This window comes from Centropristis striata, chromosome 12, assembly GCF_030273125.1.
Source record: "Centropristis striata isolate RG_2023a ecotype Rhode Island chromosome 12, C.striata_1.0, whole genome shotgun sequence".
Lineage (NCBI taxonomy): Eukaryota > Metazoa > Chordata > Actinopteri > Perciformes > Serranidae > Centropristis > Centropristis striata.
The window spans coordinates 35,231,769-35,249,528 of NC_081528.1; the positions used below are offsets into that span (position 1 = coordinate 35,231,769).

General features: G+C 37.8%; 1 protein-coding gene across 1 annotated transcript in view; it reads right to left on the bottom strand.

The window, feature by feature from the left end:
• Positions 1–17,760, bottom strand: part of tnmd (tenomodulin) — a 62,336-nt gene that overhangs the window by 15,857 nt on the left and 28,719 nt on the right. The window contains exons 3-4 of the mRNA XM_059346940.1: positions 9,706–9,846; positions 2,701–2,808 (exon numbers count right to left, since the gene is read on the bottom strand). Coding sequence (XP_059202923.1) covers positions 2,701–2,808; positions 9,706–9,846 — 249 coding nt within the window. The remainder of the gene's footprint in view (positions 1–2,700; positions 2,809–9,705; positions 9,847–17,760) is intronic.

The window sequence follows — 17,760 nt, forward strand, 5'->3', positions numbered from 1 at the left end:
ATTGCAATAGCAAACACATAAAATGTTATAAAAACATGATGAGAAATGATCTGCCAAGTCACCAAGTGATCTGCAAAACATTTAGTTGCAACATATGTCACAAATTCTGCCAGTTCCTAGTATTCATTCTGTTGCCTGATCCGTTTTCTCCTCCATATAAAAAATAACTCTCCAGTCATTCTTGGTCCAGTCACTCCCTCCTGCTCTATAATAAACCCTTTTCCCACCATCATACCCATCACCTGTGAGCCAATACAATGTATTCCAGCTCTTTTCCTTCAATTTCCCACTTCAACTGTTGTGTTATTACCAAATAACTGTAGTCGCACATACCTATCACACATGGGTCTTGGCATGCAAAGTCTAGAGCCAGATTCAACATGTGTATGCCTTGTTTATTTAATGATTAAAGACTGTGCGAAGAGAGAATGCGTGCACCTCATGGAGACCTCGGACCAGCGTACATGCGGTTTCAGCAGGTAATGTGATGAGGATGAGACAGAATGTAAGTTGAGAGATGGAAAACATTGGTTTTTTTTGGGTTGTTCGCCAGTTTCACTGTTTGTGATAGCCTATCCTATTCTACACAGTGTTCTGTAAAATATCAATCAATGCACCCAGTTGACTCAGATTAATAAAACAGAATCTGGTGCGGCTTAATAAATCTGACAAAAATAATGCATATCCACACAGTTTTAGTCGTGAATCTGGAGTTGTTTGCATCTGGCTCCTCATATCTAGCGTCAAAGTCCGGCACTTTGTATGCCCACCATCCACTTTAACGACCCCCCTATGACTAGCATGCTTTAGAGATACTACTACTACTACTACTTTATAAGAGATAAATACAATCTAGGCACACTGCAAAAAAAGAAAAGTTGGGTGAACTCAAAATTTCAAGGCAACAAACTTCGATAAAATTTTAAGTTGGACAATTAAACTAAATATTTCAAGTTTTGTTTTTGAGTTTGCTCAACTCTGAATTAAGATTTTTGAACTTATAATTTTACATCTTATTAACTTTTAATCCTTACTTCTGCTAACTTCTGCAATGTGCTGAATTGGCACGATTGTAACGCCGCTATGAAATGTCAGCTAATGTTGCGACCACAATTTTGAGTTAGCAATGATACGCTAATGGCTACTCTTGTAGCTGTAACAAGCAGCGACGCTAGCATCAGTTAGCCGCTAGCATCAGTTAGCCGCTAGCTTTCGCAAATGACCGAATTTCACAACAAAGAAATAAGAGTTAGCAGAACTATTGTCCCTTAAAGATATAAGTAACAACAACTCACCAACTTGTTTTTGAGCAGACAACTGGCTTCCTTTGTTGTGCTAACTTACATTATAACCCTAAATGTCAATAATTTATATTTCCAAGTTTTACCAACTTAAATCACTGTTTTAGGCAAAAAATACAAGTTGGCTTTTTTTGCAGTACAGCATTTGCATTATCTCCACTCTATACAACACATTAGTAGTATATAAACGTAGATTCTAGAAGACGGGATTGAATGATTTGTACTCTTGTTATCACTTCTTAGCCAGACAGTTTTTTCAAGCCTTCTTTTAGGTTCATGCAAGTGTCATCTCATAAGGCAAGGCTGACTATTCAACATTAACTGATTAGAACAACTTGATGTAAAACACAACATAAAAACACCTTTTTATTTTATTGAAGGTGATGTGGAATCATATATTTTTACTCATGGCAGTCATAAAAAGGGCTTCCTTAACTACTGTTATAAGCCCTAGTCACTTTGCTGGCCTCAGATGATTCACTTTGGAGCTGTGCATTAAGCCAATTAGGCTTTACAGTGCACAAAAGAAGACAGAAATGGCACGGACATATGGTGCTGCCTGGGCAATTAGTATCTGTAAACGTGGATCAGACATTATGAAGATGAGAGGGAAAACAAAACAAAACAGCGTTTGGTTTTTGGGTGTAACAGCTTGTGTTCTTAAAGTTAAAACTGAGACTGTACTTTGCTTGGACTGACAATTGGCTTATTCTGTTTTTAAAATGAAGCCGTGAGCTAGGAGCGTCAGATATTTGCCGGCTACTTCTTCCCAGCTACAATGTGAAATGTAAATGAGAGCATGCAAGCAGCAGAGACATTTGAGAGGAGGATTTTTCTCTTTGAACATACGGCCCACTCAGTGAATTGCACTGTGACACTGAAAAATTGGGAATTTTGATTGATTGAATTTCCTCCATTCCTTTTTGCTGAAGTTCACATATAGCTATAAGAACTTAGAGAATCACTCTAAACTCGGAGAGAGAGAGAGAGAGCCTTGTGAATTTTACAAAGAAATCGTCTTTTAAAAAATACCATTTTAATGGCTCACCTCTCACTCAGACCTCTCCCACACCCTTCCCCCTTTAGGCTATTTGGGTAGAGCCTTTGGAGGAGATGATTAAAAATTTATATTGGCTCAAGATTGACAGCAAACAGCATTTGATGTGAGCCACAAAGATGCTATGGGTTTGTGGGCAGCTTTCTGACGGTTTCACAGGCACCACAAACCACAGTTTACTCTTCAGTGAGAGGGGTGGGGGAGATAGGGTAAGATGGACAGACGGAGGATTTGTGTGGTGCTCGCCGAGCTCTACTCTGGTTATCTCGCTACAATATGCATGACAGCCTCTGTAGGACTACAGAGAGTCTGAGGTACAGACAGACGAGGGAGGAGGCATACCAGTAACTCCGAGTCCTCAGCCTCCACCTCTGCCACTGTGGGTAGTTTCCTAGTTTGGGTCCTGATGTAGCACCTCTGATGTTCGGCAAACCGGATCCCAGTGATTCCCTTTGAAAAAAGAAAAAGAAGGGAATACTCAGAAATTCAGATATATGTATCATTCATTAGCTGTCTGTGATGTGGATATCCCATAAGCACTGGGGCGATCGTTTTAAAATGCTCATCTTTTTGCCGATAATCAAAGCTCTTAAAAAAGTCAAAGAAGTTAAAACCTAATGAGTGAGAAGAGGTGTGTTTTGATCTTTTTTTTTTCTTTTACCTTGGTTTAAAATTGATGACTGCCTGGCCCTAGCAACGCAGCTTTTGGTTTCAGGCTGAATGGAAGTAAAAAGGCGGGGGTGTTCCTCCTTGGATGTGTGTAATACTTCATAGCAGATAGCAGATAGCATATATATATATATATATATATATATGGCACAGGAGAGCAAAGTGACATTGTTGAGAATGAAGTGTTTTCTACAGAGAGTGCCCCCATTGAATTAGACAGTCATAGGTCCCTGTCACTCTCTTAATCTGCCCAGTCAAGTGTGGAGTCACTCTCTTCAGCTCCACTGATGATCCTCCACCATGTGGACTGTAGCTCTTTTCAGTCTGACACATAGAGCCTCAATAGGCAAGGAGGATCTGTTAATTCTCTCTCGCTGCCATTCTCTGTTAATCTGAGATATTCAGCCGGAATAAGTCTGAAAGACTCTCAGTATCTCAGATTGTATCCAATTTATTTTCTGCAGAGTAGAGCTGCTCATTCAGCACACTGTATTAGCACAGACGGCAGGATCTACATCTGCCACGGCTGCTTTAGAATTGTATCAACTGAAAATTGTATGAGCAGCACCATGAAAATGGACTTGATTCAATCTAAATTTAATTACAGTAACACGGTGATTGCTATGACATCTCCTTTGAATCGGTTAACTTGACCATGTGGGTGCCTTTTTCTGCATTTTTTTGTGGTGCTGTCACTCTGAAAACCAGATACCAGCCGCACATGACGTGATACAAAGTGATGCCTGTCATAATCTACCGCGTGTAATTTCATCTGTGCGGAAAAAGGATGGGGCAATAATGGTCTCAAGCACAAAAGCATAATGTTTATGCCAGGCTTTATTGTGATGAGTCTCTGTTTAATTTGGGTGCTCTGTATTGGTGAGCTGCTGCAGCAGAAGAGGAGAGAGCAATGTTGTGATGAGATACAATGATTACTGGGGTTGGTCAATCAGAAAATGAAGACAGACACATTAACATGGGGATGAGAAATGGAAAAGCGATGTCATTTAAACACAGTGATTAAAAACAGTGGCACATCCATGTGCAAGGCGCTCATCTATTCAGCGGGATAGAGAACATGTAACTGCATGCATCATTCAGCTCCTGTGAATAAAGAAGTAGACATGTCAGCAGGTATTATGTCTGCTGGATGTCTTGATATTATCAACATAATTTTATATTTCAGGGAACTTCTTTTTCCCCCAACCTTTTAAATCTTTGTGCTTCAAACCACAGCTGGTTTCATGTATTAAATCTGCATAAAATATCACAACTTTTTCATTAAAATACAGCAAACATCACATATTGCATATAAATAGCATGCCTGCAAATGTAAGCCTGTGTTTAGTTGCATATACATCTTCTTATAAAGTGTATAATGCATTGTTTAATATGTGTATAAAAGCCATTTACACAATGTTTGGATCACAGTTAAGCACCAAAACCCAAGCATGATGTAATATTGTTACCGTAGGCTATCCTCAACATCATCAGTACTTTTTCCTGCAGTCATGGATTTAAAAAAGAAGCTCTAAAGAATTTTCGGCTGGATGAAACGCTGGAGGGGATTTTTGTTGCTTCCGTATTATTTGCTGTGAGAATAGGATGCAGTGCAGCATACAGCTGAAAAAGGAAAGGTTAGCTGCTGCTGCCGCTTTTTTTTTTTTTTTTTTGTAAATTCCCCTCTGACCACCACATCCTCATGGCTGAAGGCGATCTGAAAGAGAAACAGCACTGACTACATGAGGCACAAACACCTACAGGAGTATATAGGCTACAATGAAAGATTGTGGCTCACTAAGAAGCACATTTATATAATGGACAGAATGGACGAGATGAATAATATGCTTTAATTATTATTTCATATGTAGTACTTAATAATAATAATGATACTTTATATACTAGAATGTATGCCATTGAACCGTGTTAGCTTTCTATTTTTTAATTAGCTTGCTAGTTTTTGTGTTATCTTGCTATTTTATTCTTTTAGCTTGTCATTTATATCCTCAATTTGCAATTTTTTTGTTAGCTTTTTTTTTTTTTTTGTGGTCAACAACCACAGAAGTAATTTGTACTTGTAGTCATAATCCATGTATTTTTTTTTTCTTGCACTAAAACACTGAACAAGCTTGTTAGAAATAAGTCTCGGGACATACAAACGTTTTTTGTGTTACAATTGAGTGGGTACAGAATTGAGACAATTTTCAAATGGCTTTCAAGTAAATAAAAAACATTATTTTTTATGGTTTCTTGTAATGAATATACATAAATGAGAGCTGATGGGAAAGGCAGAAATATGCCCAAGGCTTCAGTCATTTTTAGTAAAAAAAAAATGTTTGCACATATTTGGAAGAAAATTGTACTAATTCTGATTTTTTAAAGTTTCCACTTTCTGTCTATGTCACATGACTTGATGACCACAGTTGTTGATGTTCGCAACCTTGTGTGGAGCCATCAATCTCATATTGGTTGGGGTTGTGAGATAATAAAGGGCTAAAAGTTACCACATTGACACAGCCAGTGAAGATGTGATTATCAGTTTTAGATTTCCACCTCTCTATCAGAGCAATATAGTTGAAAAACAATTAGAAATTAAGAAAATAAGTTAACTGAATCCATTGAGAAATAATCCTGTTACGCTGACATTAATATTTTTTATTACAGTTTGGCTGCAGACACCAGCTGCTTCCTCCAACATTTGTGGGGATTTATGGATGTCGGTTCAAGCTTCAGGCAAGACGCCATTTGAAGGTGAGCAACTAAAACAAGATGACAGACAACTGCTGCAGTGTGGATTCACCATAACTGAATCTGGTGAAGCCAGAAATATCTGTGCTGTGGCTGTGATGTGTGTGTTGAAGCAGACAACTGAGTGAAAGGAAAGAGAGAGAGAGAAGAAATGGCTGCAACACTTGCAGCACTAAGATACACTGTTTGTCCACACTTTACATACAAGGTGGCACACTGGTGCAGTGCAGCCTTACAGCATCAGGACTCTTTGGAAGATTTGTGTAATTGGCACTCTGAAACAAGCAGCAGATGTAATAATGATAGTGACAGTGTGATAGTGTTATGTATCGTATTAGTAATAGTAATAACCTACATTGGCCTGTCCAGTATGAGCTCAGATAGGCCTCCAGATCAGCTAAGGATAAGCAGGTATATGTATTGGATGGTAATAAAATCATAACCTCTAGAGAACCTGGTCTCACAGGAATCTGTGAAATAGCCACGGATTCGCTTAACTCAAAATCCGTGGAATAGCCACAAAATCACTCAAATTTCCATGAAACTGACACAGATTTCGCTACAATGCAAGTTAATGACAGTCATATCCCGTGGCTATTCCATGGATATTTGTTCCTATTGGTTTTTTCCAAGTCACGTGACTTTCAAGGTCCCGGCGGTCAGAACAAAAAACATGGCGGACTAAGTCAAAAATCAATATTTTGACTTAGTTTCTGCATAAAAATGGATTTTGATCACATTTCTAGCGAGAAATATATGTTTTATTTTCTAAATATTCACTCAGTGAATGTACATAATCACTTTGTATGTATGAATAGCCACGGGATATGACTGTCATTTAACTTGCATTGTAGCGAAATCCGTGTCAGTTTCACGGAAATTTGAGTGATTCCGTGGCTATTCCACAGATTCCTGTGAGACCATGTTTCCTCTAGAGCATGCTTGAATTTAAATCTATATACATATATGTAAAGCAAACTACCATGTGGGATTTACAAGAAGTCCATGAAGTGAAACTGGCTCTCACCCCTTAAACATATACTCTGTACAAGTTGGAATTTTAGCAAAGAAATGTTCAAAAAGAGAGCTGGCCAGATCTAAAGGATATGTACAGTAAGTACATTCAGTAGAGTGCAGATCTCTGCCAGGTGTGCATCCCTTTCCCCTCCCAACCAAAAAACAAATAAGAGCCCAATCTCACTCTATTGTCGTTTCCCGCCTCTTTATTCCTGGGTCCTTTTTATTCCCTAGGACTCGTCATGCATCGCAGCTCTGTTACAGTCAAGATGGCGACAAAGATGACAAAAATAGGAACTCATAAATCTCATATTGTGATTTCCTTTAGTGGATCATAACATATTGGGTATGGAATTAATCTGCAGATGCTCTGGTTCAAAATTAAACCAAACCTTTTTATGGAGTTTTTGAACACAACAGAGGCCAACATTTATAAATATATATATATATATATATATATATATGTTTTTATTGTGAATCTTGTAACCACTAGAGGTCCTCAAGCATACAGTCATAAATATGCACAAATGTAGTGGGCTGATGGGTCCTGTAGTATGTGACATTAGCTGTGAACAGACAGATACACACAAACACACAAACACATACACAATCCAATACATGATCCCCTCCAGGTTTAAGCCTTGTGGAGGTAAATGTCAGCAAAACATTCAGTTATTCACTAAAAACATGATCATAAACTTTGTTTTGCGTGGAGAAAGAAACTTTTTGACTTTAGCGCCCCTCAATAACATTCTGTGCCCAAGTCTGAAAAAGACAGCCACTTCTTGTGCAAACTGAGAGCAAGGACTGAAATAATGCACCAGAGAGTAAAGTCATGGTGACTCAATTGAAGTAGAAAAACAAATCTGTTAGCAAAACACACCTCAACCCATAATGTTTAAAATATAAAATTTCAATTTCAACTTTATGTTGTCTGATTTCTTCCCTTTTGCGTACTGTTAAAATGTATACACTAATTAGCACCTTAATGCCAAAGCAGTTTGTCATTTTATAGAACAAAAAAAATCATGTTTAAAGCCAAATGTGCTTTTGTTCTCTTGTCAAGAATATTTATTTTGAGTGTGTTTTTAATGTAAAGAAGGCTCTATTGATTCACTCAGGATGTTTCTTACTCTATGTTTTCCCTGTTAAAATGAGTGTGATATTGGTCTGAAACAATAGCAGGTACACTGTAAAACTTTTTACTGTAAAATTACAGTAAATTACTGGCAGCAGTTTCGCCAGTAAGTTACTGTAAAATTTACAGTACCTCTACTGTATTATAGAAATACAGGTCTGTTTACTGACATTTAGCATGACATTTAAATGTTTAACTCTAAATTATGTTACAACTAACCATTTAAACTCTATATTAGGATTGCTGGAAAAACAACACATTGTGATTATTTCAGCCCAGACAAAAAAGAAATAAAATAAAACTTGTCTTCTTTTCGAAAATAATGACTTTATTTTCCTGACATGCTCAGCTGAAAACCTGAAAAAAAATATATAATTTTGATCGTTGGAATGCCTGAGCAATCATGAGAACTCCCACAATGCATTGTTTTCACAGCAATATACTGTACAATCATAATACAGCAAGTTACTGTTAGAATTTGACTGTAAATTTACAGTCTTACAGTGTAGATTTTACCTGTGGTCCACCATCCACCTGGCATAATCTCCTCATTTCCTGTTCCTCACATAGCCCTCAGGCCAGATGGAGATTGTTTCAGAGGTGGCTTTTGGTCTGTGTAACAACATGCAACATCCACTTTTTTGTATTAAAAAATCTATTCCAACATCAGCACACAAGCTACCACTTAGTGCAACTTATTGTTTTGTGTGGGTTTTCCCTCCCTTGGAAAAAAAAACAATGAGGTTCAAATTACTTTGCTCGTTTGCTTGTTTCTTAGTCTTCCACGGTGGTGCAGTGAATCAAACACATCTCCTCAGGGGGCTGTGCTTCACTAGCAGGAAGTGGAACAAGCAACAGGCACATGTGTTTATGCGTGTGTGTGTGTGTGTGTGTGTGTGTGTGTGGGGCTAACTGGGCCAAACACACACATACCTGGTGCCTAGTGAGGGAGGGAGAAAGAAATGAAGAGATTGATCGCAGAGGTTAAAGTTTTCCGGCGCTGTGCCTGGTTTCCATCATATAGAGTGGTTTAGATTCACAAAGACCATTGTTACAAAAACAATAAGAACTTAATGTGTGTTTTTTTGTTGAGGATGACTTGCATCCTGTAACGTTCAGGCTTGAAACCCAGCATTTCACAGTAAATAGTGGTATGAGAGTAAGAGCATTCATTTACCAGTCAAACGGCACACTCCCTTCTTGGAGGTGCAGCATGTGTAACCTCCTGCACACTCGAGAAAGGATTTAGGAATGAAAGGTAAGTTAATGAGGTCTGCTGGAGACGAAATTGCAGTTGAAAAAGGTGTAAGAAACAAATAGAGATGGGTTTTTAATGGTGTTTGTCTCTGCAGTACGAAGGAGTTACTGTATAAAATTAACAGGAAGGAAACAGTCTTTAGTATAATCATTTCTTTCTGAGCTGGAGTGTGTGTGTGCAGTGAAACACTCATAATCTCAAGGAGTACAGTTTACTGATATAGGTATTTTTAAAATGTATTTCTGATCCCTGTGTACACCTCACTGAGTATAATTTCCATTATATTGTTTCTCAGATGTTTCAAAGGTTTGTCACACCTGTTTTCACAGAGAGGATAAAATATTGTTGAAGACACAAATATGATTTCAACAAAGGATAAATGTTGTCAACCGCCTCTTTGAAAAGGGCAATATGTAAACAACATAATCCTTCCTCCGCCGAAGACGAGACACAATCACAGCCCCAATTCTTTAGCAAAAGAGTAGCTTACACAGCCTTGTTTAACCTTTTTACTTACGTTTTTGAAGTCGTGCACCTCCAGCACCTCTTCGCTGCCGTTCCCCATTCGGAAGATCTCAATGCGTTGACCCGGGTCAATCTCCATCACGCTGTCTTTCTCTACGCCATCCAACACCGCTTTGTACTGGTGGTCGTACACCTGCAACGACACAAAGAACCTTACACTGCTGTGTCGGCAACTGTACTGTATTTATTGCTGGCTGTATCATTGTGATAGATGGATGGATGGATGGATGGATGGATGGATGGATGGATGGATGGATGGATGGATGGATGGATGGATGGATAGATAAATGGATAGATAAATGGATAGATGGATGGATGGATGGATGGATGGATGGATGGATAGATAGATAGATCGTCTAAATGTGAACTTTCTGACAGTCCTTGAACGGATCATAGGTCATGAAAATTTCCGCTAGAAAAAGGAACCTCCTGTTAAAAACATTAAATTCTAAACAACCAGAAATAATAAAATAAAATAGATAGATAGATAGATATACAGATAGATAGATAGACATATAGATAGATAGATAGATAGATAGATAGATAGATAGATATACAGATATACTTTATTTATCCCAAGCTGGGAAATTACAGTGTAGCAGCAGCATTACACACAGAGACAATAACAACACAATTGAATAAAAAGAACAACCTAGGCGTACTTAAAGCAATACAATTTAAAAATACAATAAAATGTAATGTAAAAATAAAGTGTCTAAAGAAGGAGTATGGATTAAGAAGTAGAATTCCAGTGCAGAATAAATATGAATATGCAGTATAAAAATGTTGGTGCTATGAAACAAATAAGGTGCAATGAACAGTGTGCATAAAGAACACATAAAGTGCATAACGACGGTATGTAATGAACCAGGCTATTTGTTATTGTACAGCTATTGTTTAGGTTCCCTGTGTGAGTTTAGAGTGAAACTGTGTTCAAGTTATGGAGCGTAAAACCAAAACAATGAGCTAAAAGCAGCTAAAACTACAAAGTCGCGATAAAATAAACTGTATTGATCCCAGTTAATTCAATTGTTACAGCAGGTCAGGAGCAAAAAAAAGAAAGGAAAGACTGTTAATAAATTTGATTATGTGATAATAAAAAGAAGAACCAAACAGGACCAAGTAATACAAATAAAATAAAGCAACGTTACCTAAGATAAAATAAGATGAAGCTATAATATACACCTTTTACTTGTAAAAGTTTGTCCATGATGAGTAATTGCACCTGGAATTGTAATACACTCCGTATGTTCAGAAAAAGAAGAGGAGAAAAAGAAAAATATCTGAGTTTAATTGCACATTATCACACCCTGACATTAACCACGACCCCTTTACTAATAAACATAATCATAAAAAACATTAGTTAAATTAGCCTTAAAGTGACAAAGCCCTTTAACATCCAGGGTCTGTATGACAGCAGCTACAGTATTCGCAGCGTATCTTGAAACATGCCAACTGACATCTAAACTGCCTTATTCATCAGTAATAACAATTTCTTGTGCAATTAAAGATATTTGTGTTGACAAGCTGTAAAGATAAATAAGAAAATGTATTGATAGAAGGAGCCTAAAGTGAGGAAAATAAAGACCTTTTGAATCTCTGCTATAGTTAAAGCCTTCTCTTCACTGTTGCCTTGAAGCAGTGTTGTTTATCAAACTGCTTGCTTATGTACTGTTCTTGGACATGCATGGATGGCTCTTAAAATTCCCTGTCTGAAAAATGATTCATGCCCACCAGCTGAAAATATGCTATTAATATTTATGTGAGGGTTGTGTTATGATGAGAAATATATTGCTGAGTTCATCTTCATCTGTCTCAGTGGCAAATCAGAGCCTCGCCAATGAGACGCATGATTAATGAATACACTCGGATGGGAGTCCATCAGGATTTATATCCCTCATCAGAAACATCTGAATGTCCTCTAACGCTCTAACACAAATTAGCTTTCACTTTACGCTCTCTCACATGTTTGCCGTTTAACATGTTTTGCATCTGCTTGCTTGTATCAAAAGGCATTTTAAGCACAGTGCCGCACATACAGCGATGACTTTTTATTTTTTCTGGTGGGAGAACAGTGTAATAATGATCAAATGGGATATAATTCTTAATAGAAGATCACTGTTAGAATGGCACCCGCTTATAAATCTCCATTAACATGGGTCACAGTAGCCTTGGCTCCAAAGAGAAGTAGAACTTAAAATCGTCAGGAGAAGCCAAATTAAGATGAGCTTGAAATTTAAGTGTCAATTGAGCAGTTATGGATAAAATTGGGGCTATTAAACAGTCTGAAAGTCTGTGTGGTGAATTAAAGTTCTATTTGAGCATTTCTTTTATATTAACATAAAGGTGGAATGGGGGAATAGATTCTGGAGGCTTATTGATTTATACTAAAACAGTGAATTACATTTTCAGCAGGCTATCACTTTTGATGAAAATCCAACGGTGAGAATCTCCCCACTGCACCAGGTTGAAATAGATAATAATGTATTACAACAGTTTGACTTCAACTGGTTCAATATCCAAAGCTGCTGCTGTGCACCATAATTGGCATTCTGAAAATAGAAATGAATAGCCTCTGTATGGCCTCTTCTGATGCTTATAGGTGCTTCAGTACATTGGGAAACTAGCAGTGTGATTTATGCTGCAATAAGGGGAAGATTTTGGAACACAACACAATATTTGGCCCCACTGTAATGACGGTGATCGTTATAATTTGTTTTTCTGCTGACTCTCATTATTTATACCGAGCGTTTGTGTTTGAAAATATGCAATGGGAGCTTTAAAGAGGGCTTGTTTTGCTTAATTTACTTATCTTGTACCATTTCTAAAAAGCATTTCACAGAAACCATCACTTGGCTGCAAAATCATTAAAAAAAAAATAGTGTGGAAGTTAATTAGCTTCCTATATGACACCGACGGGCAGATAAAAGGCCAGCACATGGGAGAGGCTCCAATTTATGTTACATTCTCCATACAAAGTCTCTGAAAGGCCACCATGTGACTAGTTTGGTCACAAAGACTTTTAATACATTTGAAACTCTTGAAACTGCTGTGACATTAAAGCTGCAGCAGGCAAATTTTTTATTTGAAAATCCACCAGAGGTGCTTCTCATTTCCCCAATTTTGTGACTGTTGCTGTGACATCTCCTTGCTGGCTTGTAATCCAAAAATCGATCTCAGCGCTTCATCTTAAAGGACATCCCAATTCCTCAAATGCATCTTGAGGAGCTATAAGCATCGATACATGGTTAAATCTTTGTAAAAAGTGTTTAAAAGAGCAGCTCAGTGGCTAGTAAAAATTTGTGACATTGTCCCTTTATGTGGTTTGCAGAAACGGACAATGTCACAAATTTTGGGTTGGAGGCAGGAGAGTTGGATGGGACCAAACAACACATAACAGGACTTTAAGGCAGAAGACCAGTGTTCACAACGTGTTGTTGGACGTTTTGTCCAGAAGTAGCATTTTTGTGACCTGATATTAGTTATGTTTTTATCTGTAAATTTAGGCTACACACAATTCAGCTTCTTTAATTTGACTTGATGTTTACAAGTGTGAACAGCTGCTCTAAACATATCAATACAAGAACATCCTTAGAATGTACATCCTCTAGAACAGTGGTTCCCAACAGGGGGGGCCCGACCCCCCAAGGGGGGCACCAAAGATCCACGGGGGGTCGCAAAGCCCTCTTGATTCTAAGGGATGTAATAAATCTAATGTGTTAAATATAGATGAGTCAGCATTTAATTCATAAGTGGGACAAAAACAACTAAATAAGGGCTACATTAAATGTTTATTCATTTATTTAAATAGAAAAATCACTATAGAAAAGTTTAAAAATAAAGGCTATATCATGAGAATAAGGACGTGTGTATCATCCCTCCTGCAGTATACACAGGTAACCTCACCTAGCAGTAACCTCACCTAGCGGTAACCTCACCTAACAACAGCAACAGAGAGCTAATGGAAAAATGGCAAAGCGTCAGGGAGACGAAAATGCTGAATATCTCAAAAAGAAAAAGACACAAAGTCACATTAACCTATCCATTGAGAAGCAATGGACAATGGGGGGGTCGCCAAAGTTTCCAATGGTAAAAATGTGGGTCCCTTAAGAAAAAGGTTGAGAACCACTGCTCTAGAAGACCAGTGCATTCAGCACTAATCAACAATCATGTCATATATCAAATAGGAAAAAACACCTTTTATAAATAGACATTAGTGTTAGTTTAGTTACTTATATAATATGTCACTCTTTATTTCTGTTGTGCTTCACACACTACACATTTCACATTGTCATGTTGTGAACTGAGTTGAAAGTAAATATTTAAGTTGTCACGTACGCTGTTATGCTCATCTGCCAGATCATAAAATACAGCGGTAGGCTATAATGGAACGGACAACTGATGCAGCTGTGCCCCAAGTCGAATTTAATTGACATTGCTTTATAATGATGGCTCCGAGGCAAAGATGTCTCATTTTGTTTAATGCCTGTTGCTTGACTCCTCTCTCCTCGTGTCTCCTCCTCACCTCCTCTGCTTGCAAGGAAAGGAAAGGAATCTGGGACTAGTCATCAGGTGTGTAGTTTGACTAGAAACTCTTAACCTAATCTTATCTCTGTACTTCTATTATCACCTTATCTGTTGTGTCAGATTTGTTCTGGCAGCTATGGAAGTCAAATATTCATCATTCTTTAGCCCTGTTTTGATCTCCACCATTGCCTGAGATCATAATTTGTGTTAAAAAGAGGTGGGGACAAGAAAAAACTCCCTGGGTAGTCTGTCATTGTAGATAGGTCTTAAATAATGCATAATGGTGTAACAAAAAGGGCAGCATAGGCTTCTATAAAGTCAACAATATGACAATATTCAGAATAAAATGCACAACAAGGTTGACCTTACAAGAAAAAGTTATCACATTAGTAGTTTTGGGGATTTATATGTAAATAGGACTAATTTTATATTCATTCCAGAACTTTCTTTTAAAAACTATCCTAAAGTTCAACATCTCTACTCTTAGCTTGTCTGCTAAAAGAAACATTATTTCAGAGGAAACTGTCTTAGTTTATGAATCTGGCCTTTCTTTGAAAAACTGCAAAAACTCTCTGAAATCACATTTCAAGATTTCTGGGATTTGACATTCTCAAAAATTCGAAAGGGTTTCCTGTCAACATGTGAAGTTTCGTACTTCAGCAATGAGCAACAGACTCTAATCTGAAGTTCAGCATCCACTCCCTGTTGTCCCACCAGCACAGCAACTTCTAAGAGCACGTCGAAGTGCACAAACAACTCACAGGGATAAGAGCAGTTGTTTGTAACTGCTGTTTATAAGACAGCAGAGCAGCAACAACAATGCAACGATGTGTTTGGATGTTATTGTTATTTTACAAAACTGAACAATGTATTAGAACACCTGAAGGTTACACAACAAACATTCTGCCACTGAACTGAAATGCACATTGATTGCCAAGAAACATTACTGCGAACGGAGTCTTGTTATTTATTTGAAAAAGCTGCCTTGTCCGATATCCCTCTGGAACAGCTGGTCCTTTCTCACATCACAAGACGCCTCAGACTGTTGTACAGTGCCAGATAAAGAATTCAGATCTCCTCAGCTAGAAAAACATTCAAGCTCAGGAGTGTGAGGCGATCTGTGCGGAAGCCTTCGCAGACAATACTGTGTTTATTTCCTCTGTTCAAGGTTTGTGTCTGAAGTGGTTCTTAACAACCTCCACCTAGATGGTTTCAAACACAGACTCACAGCGAAGGCAGTGAATGAGAAGCGGCAGGCACAGCCAGGGTTGTTTGTGCGAACGGGTTCTGGTGTGGCACCCGAGGACATTAAGCAAAGGTCACGTAGATGCTGTTACAGGTGAGTGGGTCGCAGTTGGTGCTGTGTGTGTGTGTGTGGGCAGAGACAGAGGAGAGAGAGTGTGTGTGTGTGTGTGTGTATTTGTGCGTCTTTGAAGGAGGCGGCCGTGGGAATGAGAGAGATGACTTGATGACAATATGTCCTCTTAGTTGTCCTTGAGGGTTAGGAGATAGAGGCTCCAGTCAGGCGGAACTGGATGCCTGTCACTCACGGCGGGGTGGTGATGGCGGAGGAGGCGGAAGGGTGGAAGGTGTAGGGGGATGGGGAGGAGGTGGGGAGGAGGTGTGGGGGGGGGGCTGCACAGTGCACGGGCCCCCTGGGAGCCATAGGCAGCTCGTGATAGATCGAGGTGGGCAGCAGCTTAGACAGTCACACTGGCGAACATCGTGTCCTTTTGGTTTTAGTCCTTTTTAAAGTCCTCACTGGTTTTAAAGCACATGACGACCTGTGGTTTCAAATTCTCTTTGACAAAACTTGTCTAAAACATGTAAAATGCCACATTTATTTACGGTTTGATACAGTTTGACTTAATGTTTACAAGTATGAACAGCTGCTCTAAACATATCAATACAAGAACATCCTTATAATGTCCATCCTCTAGAAGAACAGTGCATTCAGCACTAATCAACAATCATGTCATATGTCAAATAGGAAAAAACACCTTTTATAAATCGACATTGGTGTTAGTTACTTATATAATATGTCACTCTTTATTTCTATTGTGCTTCACACACTACACATTTCACATTGTCATGTTGTGAACCTTTTGTTGCAAGTCTTTCTTGTACGTCCAATGTACAATTGGTGGGGCGACCTCATAGTCTCAAGCACTGAAACTATAGTTGTTTGCACACTGGCGAACATCGTGTCCTTTTGGTTTTAGTCCTTTTTAAAGTCCTCACTGGTTTTAAAGCACATGACGACCTGTGGTTTCAAATACTGTTTGACAAAACTTGTCTAAAACATGTAAAATGCCACATTTATTTACGGTTTGATGCAGTTCATTTCAAATACATAATACATTTTATATTTTAGACAAAAAATATCCGGTAACACTTTACAATAACCATCTAAGTGATGTTTATAGATGGTTTATAGACCAATTATTAACCATTTACAAAGTGCTATACATATTAAAGGTATATGAATCATTTAAAATCATTAGCATACTTAATATGGTGTTAAAAAAAATATATATTTTATATATATATATATATATATATATATATATATATATATATATATGCAGCAGCACTCTGTTGAGATACATACAGAAATCATCACTCATACATCTAAAAAATTAAAAACTATTATTTTTTGGTAATTGCTCTTGGGGGCCCCCTAGTGGCCATGAGGCCCTAAGCAGTCGCTTAGTTCGCTTTTGCCTTGGGCCAGCTCTGCATACACATCCTTTATAACTATAACACTGCTGACTGTTGAAGAAAAATACTCTGCATACTTCTGAACACGTTGTCACACTGCTTCTGGCTTTGCTACTGAATGTAAATGTACATTATGTTCTTTCAGTAAATGAACAATACTGTTAAACCATTGTTCACATGGCTGCAAGAGGTTTCTTGTCAGGAAAATGTAAAAAATAGATGTTTTTGAACCACTGCTGACCCCCACTGTTTATCTGGTGAGAGCTGTCTCATTACAGAATAATGTCTTTGCTTTCATTTCATATCATTTTGCAGATCAGTTTAAAAATACTGTGATCTTAGCTTGATATTTTTTTTTTTCTATTATAACCAAATATGTACTATTTAGTGGTAGTTTACAGGCTCCATTTTGACTTGTCATAACAAAATCACCAGTATAAGAAATAAAATCAGTGATGGTTAAAGTCCATTCACCTGTTGCTCAATCTAAATATGACAATATTTCAAATTGAAATTTTTCCAAATTAAGCCTTTCACATTAAAATGTGGAATCATGTACGATTATTTAAAAAAAAAAAAAAAAAAAAGAAGACGAATGAAATATATTGTAAATGTAAATGTTGTCACTGTCACACAACCATGGCTTACTGGGAAACCTGAATATAACGGGGCCATTGTTTACACTATTATTGACACTTGTGCTTTTCCTTTTTTGATATAACGTATATACACTACTGGCAGTTTAATGTCTCAGTGTATTCTGAAATTAATGCACATTTGCAACATTTAAAATTCTTTA